At 37.8% G+C, this 18,326-nt stretch overlaps 1 protein-coding gene across 1 annotated transcript in view; it reads right to left on the bottom strand.

Annotated features, from left to right (window-relative positions):
• Positions 1-18,326, bottom strand: part of LOC107708605 (solute carrier family 22 member 23-like) — a 47,786-nt gene extending 29,460 nt beyond the window's left edge. The window contains exons 1-3 of the mRNA XM_016512878.1: positions 17,456-18,326; positions 1,667-1,770; positions 605-759 (exon numbers count right to left, since the gene is read on the bottom strand). Coding sequence (XP_016368364.1) covers positions 605-759; positions 1,667-1,770; positions 17,456-17,848 — 652 coding nt within the window. The 5' untranslated portion in view covers positions 17,849-18,326. The remainder of the gene's footprint in view (positions 1-604; positions 760-1,666; positions 1,771-17,455) is intronic.

Below are 18,326 nucleotides of genomic sequence, written 5' to 3' on the forward strand. Positions count from 1 at the left end.
AAAAACACACCATCCTCAGCCTTTCCTCTACAGCAGCAATGACTTTCTGATGAAGATCATTCGGACAAACACCACTGAGTGTGTTCAGCATCATGTGACTTTCACAAAGCAAGATCTGGATGAAATGCTGCATTACAGCGCTTCTCTTTCTCCATCCACAAACCCAATGTTTTGTACACATACACACCCTGATCCTTTTCAGTGCTTCCCAAAACAAGACTCACATTATGAAGAGGACCGTTCAGGGTATTTGTAACACCTGTGACCACAGTAAAAAGATAAAGAGACTCGAGCTAATTGCATCAAGCGGTGAACTGTAACGCCGATATGCAAAGACAGGTTATTAATGCTAACTGTTACTACAAATTTAGCATTCTGTCTGTTATCGTACATATTGTGCATGGTGTAATATGTGTATATTTAATGTGGATGTGTATATATTTTTGATTTGTTTTGCAATTGTAAGTAAATGTATTCCCTTGAAACAAATGTTACAGTTCTAATAGTGGAATATTGCACAAAGAATGAAGGATAACGCCTCAGTAAATGTAAAGGTGTGTTGTCTTCTGGACCAAAGCTGTTTAAACTCAGACATTATACTTACTCAGTGCATAGAGCGAGAGTGTGATTCCAGCTAAGCAAAAGCCCTCAAAGAAGCGCAGGGTGCTGAACATTGGGACGTTGACGGAGAAGGCCACCATAATGCCGAAAACTAACATAAAGATGACGGACAGGATCAGGACCGGGTGCCTTCCAAACCTGAGTGTTAGAAAAGACAAAACAAGGCCGATTTACAAAATGGTTTATACCAGTGGTTTTTAATTTATATTATATGTGTCATATTAAATTACGACATCAAGTGAGTCAACACAGTAGCATTGCTTATTGTACAAAAGTCCTTAAAGTGATAGGTCACCCCAAAAAAAAAGTTTTTTCAGATCACTAAAAGAGAAAATTGCAAACAAGTTCAAAACGATCCCTTCAAAAAAATGCTACAACTGAAATGCATTAACATTATCATGAACTGCATAGGCCCAATAACATTATAAGCATGACTTATGCTGAATAGGAAAACTGACTTGATTTCATGCTCTTGGCAGCAAATAACTCATGACACAAAACACATTGTGCTCGGCACAAACAATAGGACTCGTTCAGTAATAACGGGGTGGTTTATTTGTATTCATACGCTTAAAGGGGTCATATGATGCGATTTAAATTTTCCCTTTCTCTTTGGAGTGTTACAAGCTCTTGGTGCATAAAGAAGATCTGTAAAGTTACAAAGACTAAAGTCTCAAATCCAAAGAGATATTCTTTATAAAAGTTAAGAGTCAGCGACACCTACCTAAAACGGCTCGTTCTAACACGCCCCCACATGTCTACATCACATATACAAATTAATGTTCTTTTTAGCAACATCATATGACCCCTTTAAGAGAACTTCTCACTAAACAATTCTGTGACCGAGGTTAATCATTTGCAGAAAACACACCCAAAACATTTCCATATAAAGGCTTTCCGCACAACCTTTCCTTTACAGCCATTCATCATTCATATGATGCTATATATTTATATTCTAGTTCTGTGTAAAAGGTATAAAATGAGTGACATGATTGGTTCTGATTCAGGAAATGTGGGAAAGTAAGGCATTTTTAGACACACTCACCTATCTGCCAAAACTCCCAACACCAAGTATCCAAAGATGGAGCCCACCAACAGGGAGAATTTGGCAATATGAACCATCCAGGCAGAGTCACCCACTAGGTTCCACTGTTGGGACAGAAAGATGGGATAGAAAGGCAGATGCCTTATTATTACTATATTGCATATTTCAATCTTTTCTGTCACCATATGAAAGAACAGAATTATTAAATGTGCCATTTGGTGACACACATGAATTTGTTTTTCTAAACCAGGATTTCCCAATCCGTTCCTGGAGTCTCCCCAGCACTGCTCATTTTGAACGTCTCCCTTATTTAACATCAGCTGACCAGAAGTGTACTCCATGACCTGAGCTGTATGTGTCCAATAAGGGAAACATCCAAACTCTGCAGTGCTGAGAACAGAACGGCTCGAAAACCCCTGTTTTAAACGAACAACCGTGATTATGGGGTTTGAGATGTTATACTGTCCTTACGGATGCAGCATCACACAAAAGGGAAATTTCACAGGTGCATTTGGCATCTATTGTGAACTCAACAGGAAGTGCTTCATAATGAGGGGTTTCCACGATAAGGTGAGCATTTGGCTGGGCATGTGATTTCAGCAAAGCGGTTCCGATTATTTTCATTTTCACAGAAAAATGTGAGATTTGTCCATATAGAATTTGCTATCATGATGCTAGGGTGTTGTAGGTGCACTCTCAGAAATAAAGGTACAAAAGCTGTCACTGGGGCAGCACCTTTTCACTTTAGGAACTAATACTGCATGTATCTTTTTAATGTGCACCTTGGGAGTACATTTTTAAAGGGTACTGACAGCTTTTGTACCTTTTTTTCTGAGAGTTTTTGTTTATGGAACAGCTGAAGCTTTAAACAAAATATTGGGAAAATCTGCACGTGTTTTATGTTTTCTATCATATTTGATACATTAGGAGTTTGTGGCCTATATACTGAGAATACGGAGCTCACATTTGAGGAGGAAAAACAAACACAAAAACACTTTTATTCAGAGGCCCAAATTTGGTGCAGATGTTATTTATTTGGTCAAAAAGATGAAAATCTGATAGCTTGTAATTTAAATTAATGAGCTTTTATAACACTGACTACTTGCATATAAATTATATAAGTATCAGTCGTCACTCTATTATTATGCTTTATTAAGTTGAAAAAAAAAAAAAGATCAAAGCTTTATAGTTTCAAAACATATAATGCAATGCGATGCAGTGATAACTAAGAGATGGACAAATAAACATTCCTCAGAAGCCTGATGATCATAGTTGAGACTCGTCTGAACATGATATTTCTAAAAATTATGTATAATCAAGTAAGGTTTCTTCAGTCCAGTAAGTGTTCACATAAATGCTCATAAAGCAGTTAAAAAAAAATCATGCTTTACACCATTTCCCCTTTTTCTATCTGAAAACCACTGGCAATCAAAACTCTATCAAACCCTGAAAAATTTGCACTTTTTGCACTTTAAGCTGTAAAAATGTTCTATCACAGCACCAAAAAAAAAAAAAAACACTATTATATAATCTATTATGCAGAACAAACACTTCAGGACAAACAAAGAAATAAAACAGACTAAACTTAGGCGGAAAGAACTTGCATTTAATTTTCTAAAAGGAACAAAATACAACCTGCTAGTTGAATTGAGTTATATTGTATTCTAATCAGGGTTTCTAAGGTTTCCTGGGTTTCCCCTGCTGTACAGACACTGACTGAAACTGCCACAGGATCTGTTTCCTCTATTGTGTGATGATTGAGCCGCACCCGTCACATGCTTCAGTATCACTCACGCTCTCAGATCCATGTCAGCTGCCAAACTTACCCACAAACTAGTCATACAGAAACGCTTTTTCACCATTATTTAATCAGGCAAGTCAATCTAAGTTTCTTTAACAACATTCGGACAAAAACCTAACCTGACAAACACACTGCTTACATAAGCATATTTCAGCTTATTATCACGGATAAATATTTTGTACGGATTGAAAGAGAAAAAAATATTTATGGACTGCATTAAGACAGAAATCTAATTTTAAAACACTGTGATTTAATATCTTTGATTTAAAACAAAAATTTTACCATGGTAATTTTTTCTAATAAGATACCATACTTACTACAGTAAAAAAAAATTTTTTTACAGCATTAAAAATAGACATATCATTCGTACACACACACATACATATACATATATATATATCACAGGGTATCCAACTTATGATAAATAAAATGCATACTGTATGTCCAGAACAAAACTATACAGTAAATAATGCATTTCAGATTCTTACTTAATTCAACAAGCTGCAGCATTTTTTTTTACAGCATTAAAAATAGACATATCATTCGTACACACACACATACATATACATATATATATATATATCACAGGGTATCCAACTTATGATAAATAAAATGCATACTGTATGTCCAGAACAAAACTATACAGTAAATAATGCATTTCAGATTCTTACTTAATTCAACAAGCTGCAGCACACATTCAACAACTTAAATTAGTACTTATAATACTATTTGACTTAATACTGGTTAAGTGAGTTTAAAATACTCAAGACACATTTTATTCAATATATAAATATGTTTTGAAAATGGTTTATTGTCTAATACATCAATATACACAAATTAGAGAGGTCAACCAATACTGGATTTTGCTCATAATAATGTGTAAAGAAAAGCAATAACCAGATTATTGTGGCGATAATCACAAAATCTATATATTGACAGGGGGCCCATAGAGAAGCTACCAGAGTTTACATACAGTTTATTGTGTAACCAATAACAAGGGAAGGGAAGGGAAGGAAGGAAGGAAGGAAGAATAAGCCAGAAATACACGGAGACTTTTATTTTGAAATGTGTGCCCTACTACTCCCAGCTCATTCAAAAACATAAATGAGCATCATTCAATAACCGCAAATTGGTCTGAAACCGCAAGGCTGTCAAAATTTGCACGTTTTGACTTTGAACATGCAGCGCTCCTATTAATTTAATTATTGCTTATTTTAAGTTTAATCATCACATTAGACCATAATACAAATCCTGTTTTTCCGTCCTCAAATGTAATACCACTTAAAATAATAATTAAGACACATGTTGTACCATTTAAAGTATTAAAAGGGACAGTTCACCCAAAAATGAAAATTCTGTCATCATTCACTCACCCTCAAGTAATCAAACAGTTGACGGTAGCCATTGACTTCCATAGTAGAGAAAAAAATACCATGGAAGTCACTGGCTACCATCAGCTGTTTGGGTACAAACATTCTTCACAATATCTTCTTTTGTGTTCAACAGAATAAAGAAACTCACAGAGGTTCAGAACAAATGGAGGTTAAGTAAACAATGACAGAATTTTTGGGTGAACTGTCCCTTTAAGACTTATAACCTTCAAACTAGACTTTTTAAGGACCCGGTTTCAACCTATGACTTTATTCATATATTTAATTCCTCTGTGCACTTGGTGTTTATTAAGAAATAAGGAAACACAAACTCTTTTTTCAAACTTTGTTTTGTACCCTATTAGTGGAAAGTCCTGATTATGATTTTACAGTATTTACAGTACACACAACGGCAGTCACTATTATATTTTGGTGTAAACTACCGTCATGGAAAATTAAAGGGAAGTAATAAGGGCTGTTTTACATTAGAAAATTAACATTACATTACAAAACAGCCGACCTCTTCAAACTGTATTTGAGAGAAAGACATCCGTTTATAAAAGATTATTACAGTGACCTTAAACAAGGCCGAGTCTGAGAATGCTGAAGTGATTTCCCATGAGATGACCTGACAAAATTATAATGTAAGTATATGAAGGTTTGTATGCTTGAACAGCCACGCTTTCTGAGTGTTTCTTGCACACAGCTATGTGAATGAGGAAAGAAAAGGCAAGCAGAAGAGAATCAGTGCCAGTGAGAAAATTCAAGGCCGAGAGACAGAGACTGCCGCATAGTTTCTGCCTAGCAACAGACTAGCAGTGTGAGACACAGTCCTCGCTTGAACAGTATTTATTACTTTATAGAACAAAATGAGAGCGGGATTGAAAGCAGAGGAAGCGAGACACACACTCGCGTGACAGAGAGAGTGTGTAATGAAAGTGAGCGACTCGCGATTATATTATGAGGGTGAGATCATGATGCAGAGACCAAAATTCACCATTCTGGACTGTACATTTACATCAATTCATTTAGCAGACGCTTTTATCCAAAGCGACTTACAACTGTAGAAATGATCAATTCTACCGAGGGTCATTCCCCATTTTCAAATACCTTGCTAGCAGCTAACATCAACATTTAAAACCATTTTCTCAGCTCAAAACACAAATGTTTCTGCCTGTTTGCAATCCAGATTGGATTCTGATCACATGAGGCAGAAATATATCATTTGTGATGCTAAAGACTATGCATGCTACTAACCATTGTGATAATAAATAAACATAAATCTTATAAAAATATCATGGACTACTTGAAGACCACAGACAAATCACATATAGTCACATATTTTATAGATTGACAGATATTGTATTTTGTTATTTATTTTGTCACTTACATTGTAAGTCTATCACATTATTATTTTTTATATTTTACCTGTACATTTTTATAATTTACTTTTAATGCTGTGAAAATGATCACATATGATTTTTCTCTTTCTTGTTTTGTTCTCTTTTTGTTAGCTTTAATCTTCATCCACTTTACATTCACACTGGAGTCCAATATAATATGATATGATATGATATATGATATAACTAAACCCTAGACCCTAAAATAAAGTGTTACCAAATTATCATGTTAAATACAAATCCAGTCATATTAAATATAGGCCTATTTTGTATATTTAGTTAATAGATTACAGTAACATTAGGCTGCTTTTAGCCGTACCCTGGAGTTGGTTCACTCTGCGGTTATGAAACTAAGTAAATAAACAATTAAATAAATTACAATGATAATATCGTGTGTCGGCGATCTCACAGGCTGACAATAGGACGATATGACTATGGAGCATATTGCCCAACACTACTTGCATTCATACATAACATAGATTAATCCTTGATTATAAAGTTTTGCATGACTTTGGCGTGAACTAAACACCACAGATGCCCCGCGCTCTAGAACAGAAGCGTTTGATCTTCACATGCTCTTTAGCTGCTCAGAGAGAGCTTCCATTCCTCTAAAGTCATCATCTGGATCATCTGGAGTAATGGACCAGTTTGGTGCCGAAATCTGACACCCCCGCCAGATTATGACCATACTTCTACCCACCACACAGGAATACATTAAAAGTACAAGCTTTCAAATAACTTCACACACTGCATAACATTTCCATTTTATCTAATGGCTGGAATACACTTCATGATTTTTTAAATCAGAACATTTTTAATACACTTACGGACTTTGTAAATAGTGGCAAAGAAAAACTGGGCATCGTACACTAAACAACTGAGGATCATTTACACACCAGACTTTCAAGTTGTTCCGATCACAACAAATTCATGCAGAAACGTGCACACTGTTGCTAGGAGACGCGTGTTCTAAAATCTGCTGAAATATCAAACATGTTTGATCTCCTCCAACTGGATGGAATCAGAGTCTGTGACCATCACACACTACGCGATTTTCTATGGAATCTGTCAACTCAAATCTGTACACTGGCTCTGACTTTTGCAACTTTCGTCGACTTCTCCAGACTGTAAATCGGGGAATCAGGGCAAAAATCATGTAGCGTATTCCAGGCTTAAGAGATGAAACAGACCAAACGGCTCTGTCTTTAAAACAGTGATGTGATCATAAACAGAAAAAAATAGATAGTTAGATCCTTAAAGGGGTCATATGATGCGATTTCAAGTTTTCCTTTCTCTTTGGAGTGTTACAAGCTCTTGGTGCATAAAGAAGATCTGTAAAGTTGCAAAGACTAAAGTCTCAAATCCAAAGAGATATTCTTTATAAAAGTTAAGAGTCAGCCACACCTACCTAAAACGGCTCGTTCTAACACGCCCACATATCTACGTCAATATGTGGAAATGTTAGCGTAATGCAGCCCAAATGTGCACGCAAAGAAAGAAGGTGTGGTTTCAGGAACAGCAGTCGTGTTGATGCAGCATGTCAGGAAGACGCTGTGTATTTCAGTGCGAAAGCAAAAGCGCTTTATTTGGCCTTCCGGAAGTAGATGCAATTAGGAATCATTGGTTAAGATTTATTTACAACAGAACAGCACAACCCAGATGTTCGAATTTGTGCAACGCATTTTATGAACCTAGAAGAGTACAAGGCTGGATGTGCAAAAAGGCTATTTCTAAAAAAAAAAACAAAAAGGGTCAATTCCGACTTTGCTATGACAATCTGGCGCTTCTGAATCAGCGACTGTAAGTATGTTTTGTTACTAGTTTAAGTATTTGCTATTGACTGTTCAAATGCAGAGTTTTGTGTCGGAAGGAGGGACTTTGTAGAAAACGAAGCATTTGAGAGAGGCGGGGCATAGAGGACCTACAATAATGTACAGTATTTGCAAATTATTGTGTTTTTTGAACATTAAAGCATGTCAACATATTCTGTTACACCAAATACACAAAATAATAATCTTTAAAATAGCATCATATGACCCCTTTAAAATGTATAGTCACAGGTGTATCTATTGAGCTACTTCTTACTCACCTGATTGGTTTGCATGTAAACCAGTAAAATGGCATTTCTTTGGTATTTTTCAGCATATTGGTGTGCATGTAAACATGCTCACTGTACGTACTGTACCTGCATACAGAAGCAATGTTCTGACAACCACACGGTTTGCACAGTTACTCAATTCCCTGACAGCAAACGTACATCACGGAGACGTCTATTTGACGTCTGCATTTACATCTGCAATACGTCTATAGGACGTTTCCTATCAGATGTCAAATAGACATTTAGAAAATGTCTTTAAGATGTTTATGATTTAGAAGGAATGTAAAACTGAGATCTTAAAGAGGTCTATCAGATGTTTGTACACAGCAGATGCTTTCCAGATGAAGCAATCTTTAACAGACATCTCGCAGACGTACCTGTGCTATCTGGGTTCCTTCAGAAAACATAAAAAACAACAACATTAAAATCAAGTTTAATTTGCTGTATTGTTTAAAGACAAAGATAAGGGGATCATTCAGGCATTTGGACAGTTGCACTGCATGTGGGATTGGAAATGTGTGCCCTTGTGCATAACTCTGTCTTCAAGAGAGCAAGAGAAAGAAAGAGCAATGAGAGAGAGAGAGAGAGAGAGCGAGAGAGAGCGAGAGAGACTGTGTGCAGGGTGAATTGTATTTGCTGGTGAAACCAGAAAGAGGGCAAAAAGGGCCCATTGTCTTTTGTTTGTAATGATGTGTTACTTCACCACAGTACAAATCTCATAGTACAACAGTGCAATGAGAAAGCATTTAGTGAGATGAATTACTGTAAACGCGCAAATAAATCTTTATAGCCAACAAGAGCTGTCAGAAATAGTCAGTAAAAAATTCCCTTTTAAAATACAATAAATCTTTAACAAATTAAGCAATTATTAAAATAGTTGTTATCATTTCTATATGAGAATACCAGAAGGGAACATTGATGTTTTCTGCACACACACATATACATGAAGAACAAAACTTTCTTGTCCACTTGTAATAACAATAATATCCATTTTCTATTTTTAGACATACTGTCTGCAAACAACAGCATGAAAAATATATTGGTGCAGGTACTATGACGTCAGAACACGTAAGTCTAATTCGCCTCTGGTTCCTTCACTCTAAAAAATGCTGGGTTGTTTCAACCCAACTTTGGGTCAAATATGGACTAACCCAACTTTTGGGTTAAAAAATTTGACCCAAAGTTGGGTTGAAACAACCCAGCATTTTTTGCGATTTTCATATGGGTTTTTACAATGGGGTTTTTGAATTGATGAATAAAATAAAACCTATGGTAAGCATAACTTGAAGATACTTTGACGGTTTGTTCTACAATGTGAACTGCACTGAATCCATACCGAAAACACAAATTTTGAAGCAGTTCTGTTTATTTTTGAAAATGTATGTTTCTAAGACAAAGACAATTTGGGGTGTGAGTGTGTGCGGTTTACGTCGTAGAACAAAACGTCAAAGTATCTTCGAGTTATGTTTACCAAAGGCTTTATTTTACTCATCAATTCAAAAACCCCATTGGAAAATCTTGAAGGAGCCAGCGGCGAATTAGTCTTACGTGTTCTGACGTCACACCTGCAGCACTCTATACTGTCAGTAGGTATAAGTAAAATCCCAAATAGGCGGAGTTATTGGTTAAGTTTCTCTAAATTCTGTATTTACAAAGACACTTTCAGTTATGCATATTCTGTCAAACTCTTCTTCAAGGTCATTTGAGTCCAGCTCATAAGTCTGAATGAAAATCTGTGAATAAGCACCTTGTGTTTCTGTCTAAAAGATCAAGTCGCTCCAGCTGATAAAGGAACAGTTCAACAACTTCAGGCCGGACAGCTGGGTAAATACAACGTGTGTGGGTGGACGCATACGCTGCATGTGTGCAAATGTGTCTGCAGCAAACTAAAGCTCACATTTCCATGTCCATCAGAGCTCAAACAAACAAAAAAGCCCACTCGATCGGCGTCACGTTACACTCCAGCTGATAAAGGAACAGTTCAACAACTTCAGGCCGGACAGCTGGGTAAATACAACGTGTGTGGGTGGACGCTGCATGTGTGCAAATGTGTCTGCAGAAAACTAAAGCTCACATTTCCATGTCCATCAGAGCTCAAACAAACAAAAAAGCCCACTCGATCGGCGTCACGTTACAATGGTCATCTAGCCTTGACAGCTGGTTTAGTAAAAGCTCACTTTGCAATTAATATGTTTACATCAGAAAATCTATGATAACGAACAATACACAAAGACAAAATCCAGTTGATACAATATGTAGGAAGTTCCGTAGAACCAGCAGCATTCTGAAGAATGCAACTCACCCCGTCATCATCTTTTGTCTTTGCTGCCATCTGGGAAACACCGCAGGGCCTAAAAAGCCACACGAACTGAACACTATAAAACACTGTCCCACTATCACCATTCCCTCATTCTACATCAAATGTGCAATGGCAATGTAAGAAACTGTAGTCTGCCCCGACCCAGATTCCACTCCACAGTAGATGCTTGATCATGCTCATTTCCCAAAATGGCTTAATTATTATACAGAAGAAGAAAGTCAACAGTTATGTTGTTTCTAGATCATTTGGGATGATCACATCCTGAGCAAATGGTGACCAACTGTAGAACAGGAATGGGACACAGAGAACTATCTCAGACAATGGGGTGTAACATACAGAGCACAGCTGTTACCACAGAAGAGCAACTTCATTTACATTAATGGTAGTAAACTGTAAGTGTATAAAAGGTTTGAGGATGTTCGGGGTTCATTCCGACTCAAGGTACTACATGTACTTTGTCACTATATGCTGTAATAAACATTGAGATCTTCAATGTCCTCATCCTTTTTTATTACAACAAAGGCATTCTATTCTATACTATGTTCTATACTGTTCTACAGGCAGGCTATGGGTAATGTTAATTCATTTGAATTAGATCATTTCCTATTATTTGTGGGATTACACTATGGCAGCACAGAGACATAGATATAGATATAGATCAGTACCATAAACCCAATTTCACCATTATTCCCCTCACATCCACCCAATAGCACTGCAGTTTTGCATGGACAAGCACTATTCATATTTTCTTCAGAAAAAATAAAAATCTATTTTTGATTGAGCACATTGATAGACAAGCTCTTAAACATTGTTCGGGGTTCATTCCGACTCAAGGTACTACATGTACTTTGTCACTACTATGCTGTACTAAACATTGAGATCTTCAATGTCCTCATCCTTTTTTATTACAACAAAGGCATTCTATTCTATACTATGTTCTATACTATTCCACAGGCAGGCTATGGGTAATGTTAATTCATTTGAATTAGATCATTTCCTATTATTTGTGGGATTACACTATGGCAGCACCGAGACATATAGATATAGATCAGTACCATAAACCCAATTTCACCATTATTCCCCTCACATCCACCCAATAGCACTGCAGTTTTGCATGGACAAGCACTATTCATATTTTCTTCAGAAAAAATAAAAATCTATTTTTGATCAGGCACATTGATAGACAAGCTCTTAAACATTCAATATTTGACTAAACTGCTTGGTGTAATTGGTCAGATTTTGTTTTAAGCCATGACTATCATAATCAGCAGCTTTGTGCATAAAAGCTTTTATTCCAGTTTATTACTTGCCTCAGTTTGGAAAGATCCTTCGGAAAGCACAGATCTTTCAAAATGGCAGACATAAATAATTACTTTGTGGAATTTTCTTAAGCACTTTTCACACGAACAACTAAATCGGTGCAAACAAAAATGTTTCGTTCATACAACTTAAAAGTGTGTTTGATGAAAACACAGACCACCTTTAATTGTTAGGTCCATTTTTTTTACTCATAAGTTAAACTCAATAAAAGTCCTAAAGCTGGTTGCCTCAATTTTGGGGTTCTCAACTTCTAATTTTTTTTACAATATTTACACACACACACAAAATTACTTTAGTCAAGATTTAGAACAATATGTTCACACAGTGCTTGCTGTTACATAATTAAAATGAATATGTTAAGGTCAAGCCTCAAGTCTCATTTGCACATTCTAGAAGTAATTTAATCAAACAGCTGCTAATCCGATCAAAATTTGGCAACACTAACAGCATCTTTGCTCCTGTTATCCAAACAATTCTTTAATTCCATATAATATACTTGATTACACAATCATTCACGGGCCTATACGAGTTATGGATGGCTTGAATGTTACACTCAGCTCATTATTATTTTCAGTAAATGAAAAAAAAAAAAAAAAAGTTTCAGGTACAGTAGATCAGCAGCACCTACAGTATTTTTTATCCTGCCCTGATTAAGACAGACAGTGAAATCAGCTTCATCAAAAATGCCGAGCAGTGCCATTCATCAAGATTCAATTTGATCCTATTTACACTCTTGCTATTGGATCAAAACCCTTCAAGCTCTAATCCTGACCTTGTCATCAGAATGCAACATTAGAGCCAAATGTGCACGATTCTCTCAGTGATGATATTCTCCTATTCATTTCACCTCATCTTATTAAAATAAAAGCCTGTGGGGCCTCCAATGCAATTAGAACGGTCCTCAAAATCTGAAAGGGCTCTCCCGATGGAAAATGACTTTCGGAGGCTGTCTGAGGAGATCAGAGGAGAAGAACAAGGACTATTTTTCAGGGACTTTTCCGACTTCCTGACCTCAGTCATAGAGATTCTCTCTTTCACAGGGCAGAAGACTACAGATCTTATTCCTGAACACTGCGTCGAGGAGTCAACCATTTCTTTATTCTGAGCTATTCCTTTGCAGATTCACTTGCTTGTTTTGGGTCATTATCATGCCTTGCTCACGTGAAACTGTGAGCAAACATGTCAAAATCGGTCTCATCTGCATGAAGTAAACTGTCCCAGAAGTCCTGCTTCTCGTTAGGGCTGCACCAAGATTGACTGTGAGATCGAGTGAGAGTTTAATGATGTGCATTTAATTATGGTGCAAATGCACACTGAGTTGCTGAGTTTGCTGATAGCGAGCTGTACTTTAGTGTGTTAACAGTCAGCATTTCATTATTAATCTATCTCATTGACCCAATGAGACTTTGTGAGACATCTTGATCTTTGCATGATGGTATACGATCAGTGCTGGGTAGACTACTTACAAATTGTAGTCTGTTACTGATTCCAAATGACATGACAAAAATTGTAGTTAGCAACATAATCCATTACATTACACATGCAGGTATTACAATCAGACTACTTTGATTACTTTTGACCTAACTTGTTTATCACATTGATTTAAATAGAATAATCTCGTACGATATTGATATAAAAATACACAGAGAAAGACAATTCCATTCATTGCTATTAACAACACAAAGTGCATTAAACATTATTACATCAAAGATTCCCAAACTGGGGCTCGTGAAGGAACTGCAGGGGTTTGTGAGTTTAATTAAAAGCTAATATTGAAATCATACAAACGTGAAATTACAATTACAACAATCAAAATAAAACACTTAATAAAAAATATGAAATATTATTCCTGTTTACCTGCACGTCATGTGACTATGTGTATAATATGTAATCAATAAAAAAAGTAACTGTAGTCTGATTACGAGCATTTTAAAATGTAATATAATCTAATTATAAGTACTTAATTTTTGGAACCTGATTACGTAATCTAGATTACAAGTAATCCGTTACCACTCAGCACTGGGTACTAGAGGTCGACCGATAGTGGATTTTGCCGATACCGATAGCTAGGTTGGACCACACTGGCCGATACCGATTAATTAACCGATAGACACACACACTCTGGACGCGTCGCGTTCAGCTCGAGCAGCGGTCTAAAACAGTTTATTTAATCACCAAACGGACACAAGTTTACTTCAAGAATGAACGAACAGTGAGGCATAGATGAGTTTGAAGTTTGGTGTTTAAAAAACGGAGCAAACGAAAAGAGAAAGCACGATTAGATGAGTTTGAAGTTCGGTGTTTAAAAAACGGAGCAAACGAAAAGAGAAAGTACGATCTATATTATAGCTCTATAAATGAAGCATTAACAACAATTCGGGACAAATATAATGTAATTTAATGGAAAACTATGTGAATGGCGCGGCAGGATTTTCTGTCGGCTGCATTTAAATCCGTGTCCGAAGTTTCCCGCTCTGTGCAGCGTGCAGTATCACGTGTCTAAACAAATAGCACGTGCTGTCAGTGATTTCAACCACTAGAGGCCGCTCTCCCTGATTACGTAATCTAGATTACAAGTAATCCGTTACCACTCAGCACTGGGTACTAGAGGTCGACCGATAGTGGATTTTGCCGATACCGATAGCTAGGTTGGACCACACTGTGACAGCAGACCCTTCTCAGCCGTTCCAGCAACCGACGCAACCCAGAAAACTATCGGCATGGATTTTTGCCGATAACCGATAGTTCCAGCAAAAAACTATCGGTGCCGATTAATCGGCAAAACCGATACATCGGTCGACCTCTACTGGGTACTATGAACTTTGGTGCTTATAACTAAACCAAACCAGTTTACTGAGGTGAATGATGCCAATTTTTGACCAATTTGCACCGGATTCTAATGTTAAGCACTTAATGTATATGAAGGGCAGTACTGACTTTCCCCACACAAGATATGACCTTTCTATTTAAGCTGTACAAAATGCACGACCATTAGAACAGAAAATATGAATGCAGGGTACGATAATACATTGTTGCCAAAAGCAATTGTACATCAGCAGTTTGGGATACAGAAAAGAGGATAGGATCACTATGATTATGGGTATGATTTGGGTAATTTGACACAGCCATAAAAAACCTATATGATCAGTGTATGACAACAAACAAAAGCACACCTCAAAGCCAACCTAACCTAACTGAAAAAATATTGATCATTCCGGCATTTGCAAGCGTCACTCCGACACAATCACTTATCATTTATGCAAAAACACGGTGCCAGCAGATACAGTCAGTAAAGTCAGCTTCCAAAGACTGAAACAAACACTCAACAAAAAACAGCAATAGCCATCAGTCGCTATCCATGAATTGCATGAGAAATGCAAAGCATGTGTTGAATTAGAGCTAAAGCACGTGAAATAATACGACAATCACACATGTGTGGTCAACCTGAACAACAGATCCATGCAGCATTTTACTAATGATAGTTCTGAAATAAAATAAGCAGGTGGCAGAAACAGCTCAGTTTCCCGAAGATCACACTGGAGAACGGTTTGAAAGAAGCATTAGCGGCTTGGCTGAGGACTTTGTGAAAACAAGCGAGTGTCTTTGACCGCAGACAATGGCTCAAATACAGTGAAGACCACTGCTTTAAGCAAATGTATGAGATTTATAATAACTTAGATTATTTCTAAAACAGAGTTTAAATGAGAAACAAAACTAGTGTCTACAGGTGTCAAATGTATTATTTCATTTGTTGTACTACTTGTAGTTCTCTTTAAATGCAATGAGAGCCAAAGATTTAAATAACAAACTTAGTCATGAAATGTTTCAATACTACCAAATCAGCATATTAGAATGATTTCTGGAAGATCACGTGACACTGAAGACTGGAGTAATGATGCTGAAAATTCAGCTCTTCATCACAAAAATAAAATACATTTGAACATATATTCACATTGAAAACAGATATTTTAAATTGTAATATTTTACAATACTAGCATTTTACTGTATTTTTGTGATCAAATAAAGGCAGCCTTGCTGAGCAGAAGAGACTTTTGAATGACCCCAAACTTGAGGCAGTGTTTGGTGTGCCCCTGCCTGCATGACTTTGACTTAAAGATTAGTTAAAAAAATGTACTCAAGACTTCAGACTTGAATGTAAAAGGCAGTGACGTCTACTTAACCAGCAGCCCTGCTCCATCTAGTTCAGTGGTCCTGGAGACCCTCAACAGTGCTCATTTTGTGATTTTGAGTTTAATACAAGTGAGCTAATGAAATGTCAGCTCAAATTAATAATCCATTTACTTATTTATGTAGCAAGCAGATGTGTAAAAAACAGGATAAATGTACTAAGTAAACCTGACAGGGTGATCAGAACCCTGACACGGACCCAAAAAACAGCAGGCTGTACATTTTGCCTTACTTTACAAAGGAGGTGATATTAAAGCAACCAGTTTTTTTGTTGTTGTTGTTGTTTTTTGAATGCAGCAACCATAAATTTCACCTGCTAATGGATCATATGGACTATAGCTTAAATAAATAAAAAAGATGGCTCACTTTTGACTGCTGGAAAGGCATGCCAACACAGTTATAGGATTTCCTTTCAGAGAGAACAACAAAGCCATGGGTAAATTGATGCTTTCGTACAAGTTTGCTGATTCACTCATTGCAGGCTGTGTGCGCACTGCTTATAGGTCTGTGGGTCTTTTACGATTTTTTTCCCCTACATTATTTTTACGAATGTTGCACAAGACAACATATTTTAAGCAAATATGTATTAAAGTAGCTCCTCTCTGCTTGTTCATGATACATTTCATCATGATTAGCATCTAGACAGTAGTAGGGAATCTTCCTCCAGTTACCAGATTAGCAGGGAAGGACATAACGTGTCACTAATATGATAAACACAAAAGGCCTACGCTGGCTTTCTCTTATCTCTGTAGGCTGCTCAGAATTACTGTGTAACCCTCAGAGTTTGTTGACCCATATTCACTATTGCACAATACACCGACAGGCTATATGGAGGCCAAAGGGCAGGACACAGATGGTTAAAAGGGTGCTGTTGTTTGTTTTTTAAGAGTGGTTTTGTCATCTGGTCAGCATGAGGGAACCCAGTGACATGACACCCCCTGATGGCTGGCACCTTGTCAGCTGTTGAGGCATTTGACTCATATTGATCTCAGTCAGCAATGCCATTCCTTGTGGCATGCGTGTAGAGAGTTGTTCCTTTGCACTGTAATGCAGGACCCTAGATGCTTTGTAAACAAACTCACATTCATGTGCATTCATGTGGGAGCTCGCATGAAAAAAAAAAAGTGTGAAATTTAACTGCGTTAATACCATGCATGCTTGTCTGCTATGCACGTCCATGAACTTGAAACCGCCTGCCAGCCAAATGCTCAAGTTCCTCCCCTGGTCCCTGATAAACTGAGTGCAAAGGGAATATTGCTGCTATTACGGACGAGTTGAACGCACACTCTTACCTTGGTGACAACATTTTGCTCTAGTCCAATTTGCAGTTCACATCCTGACTGCATGCAGATGCACTGTGATGACTCATTAGTGGATTTGCTTCCATTATCGACGCCGCGATACATCACGGCCGACACATTGGACGAAGGCTCGCTGCACGGCTGAGGCTCATGCAGGAGAAAGCTGTCCGAAAACTGGCTGAAGCCAATGAAAATGGCCGGGATGCATGTTAAAACGATCAGCTGTTTCTGAAATCTCCCAAATCCGCCCACGTTAGGCAAAACGCCGCCGTCGATCTGCGAAAGTAAACCGGGCGATTTATTACTTTCGGGGGTGACGAAGCCGTTCTCCGGTGGATGAGGCTCGATGTCCAGCTGAGACACGGCCATCACCGTCTCGCACATACTGCAGCCCGGTTCGGGAATGCGTCAGAACCACACAGTCCCCGTTTAGCTACACTTGGATGCGCGTAATTGCACTCAGAAAGAGAGCTTGGCGTCCGGTGCTCAGGGAGTGGTTTGCGTGTCTTCACCCGTTTAAAAGTCGTCACGAACTATTCGCGATCAATCAATAGACAAAAGCCACCGGCTTGGCCCGCTCCACTACCCAAACGCGCTTCTAGTCGGAAAACAACAACGACGCTCAAGGAAATCAATTCGTTTCATCGGCATGTTGCTGATCCGTGCCCATCTCCAGCATTCACAGCCACAGGTAACACACCTGTCCCGGTACACGCAGCCCCACAGACGCGCCGCGCCGCGCGGGACATTACACTCAGACCCGCGTCATAATCCACTCAGGAGCCCAGGAATCTCTCCTTCCGACACAAATAAGCTCGTTATCTTAATTTGCATACACTCGGTACGCTCCCCGGTGATGACA

The sequence above is a fragment of the Sinocyclocheilus rhinocerous genome, unplaced genomic scaffold, assembly GCF_001515625.1.
Source record: "Sinocyclocheilus rhinocerous isolate Xijiao unplaced genomic scaffold, SAMN03320098_v1.1 scaffold25, whole genome shotgun sequence".
NCBI lineage: Eukaryota > Metazoa > Chordata > Actinopteri > Cypriniformes > Cyprinidae > Sinocyclocheilus > Sinocyclocheilus rhinocerous.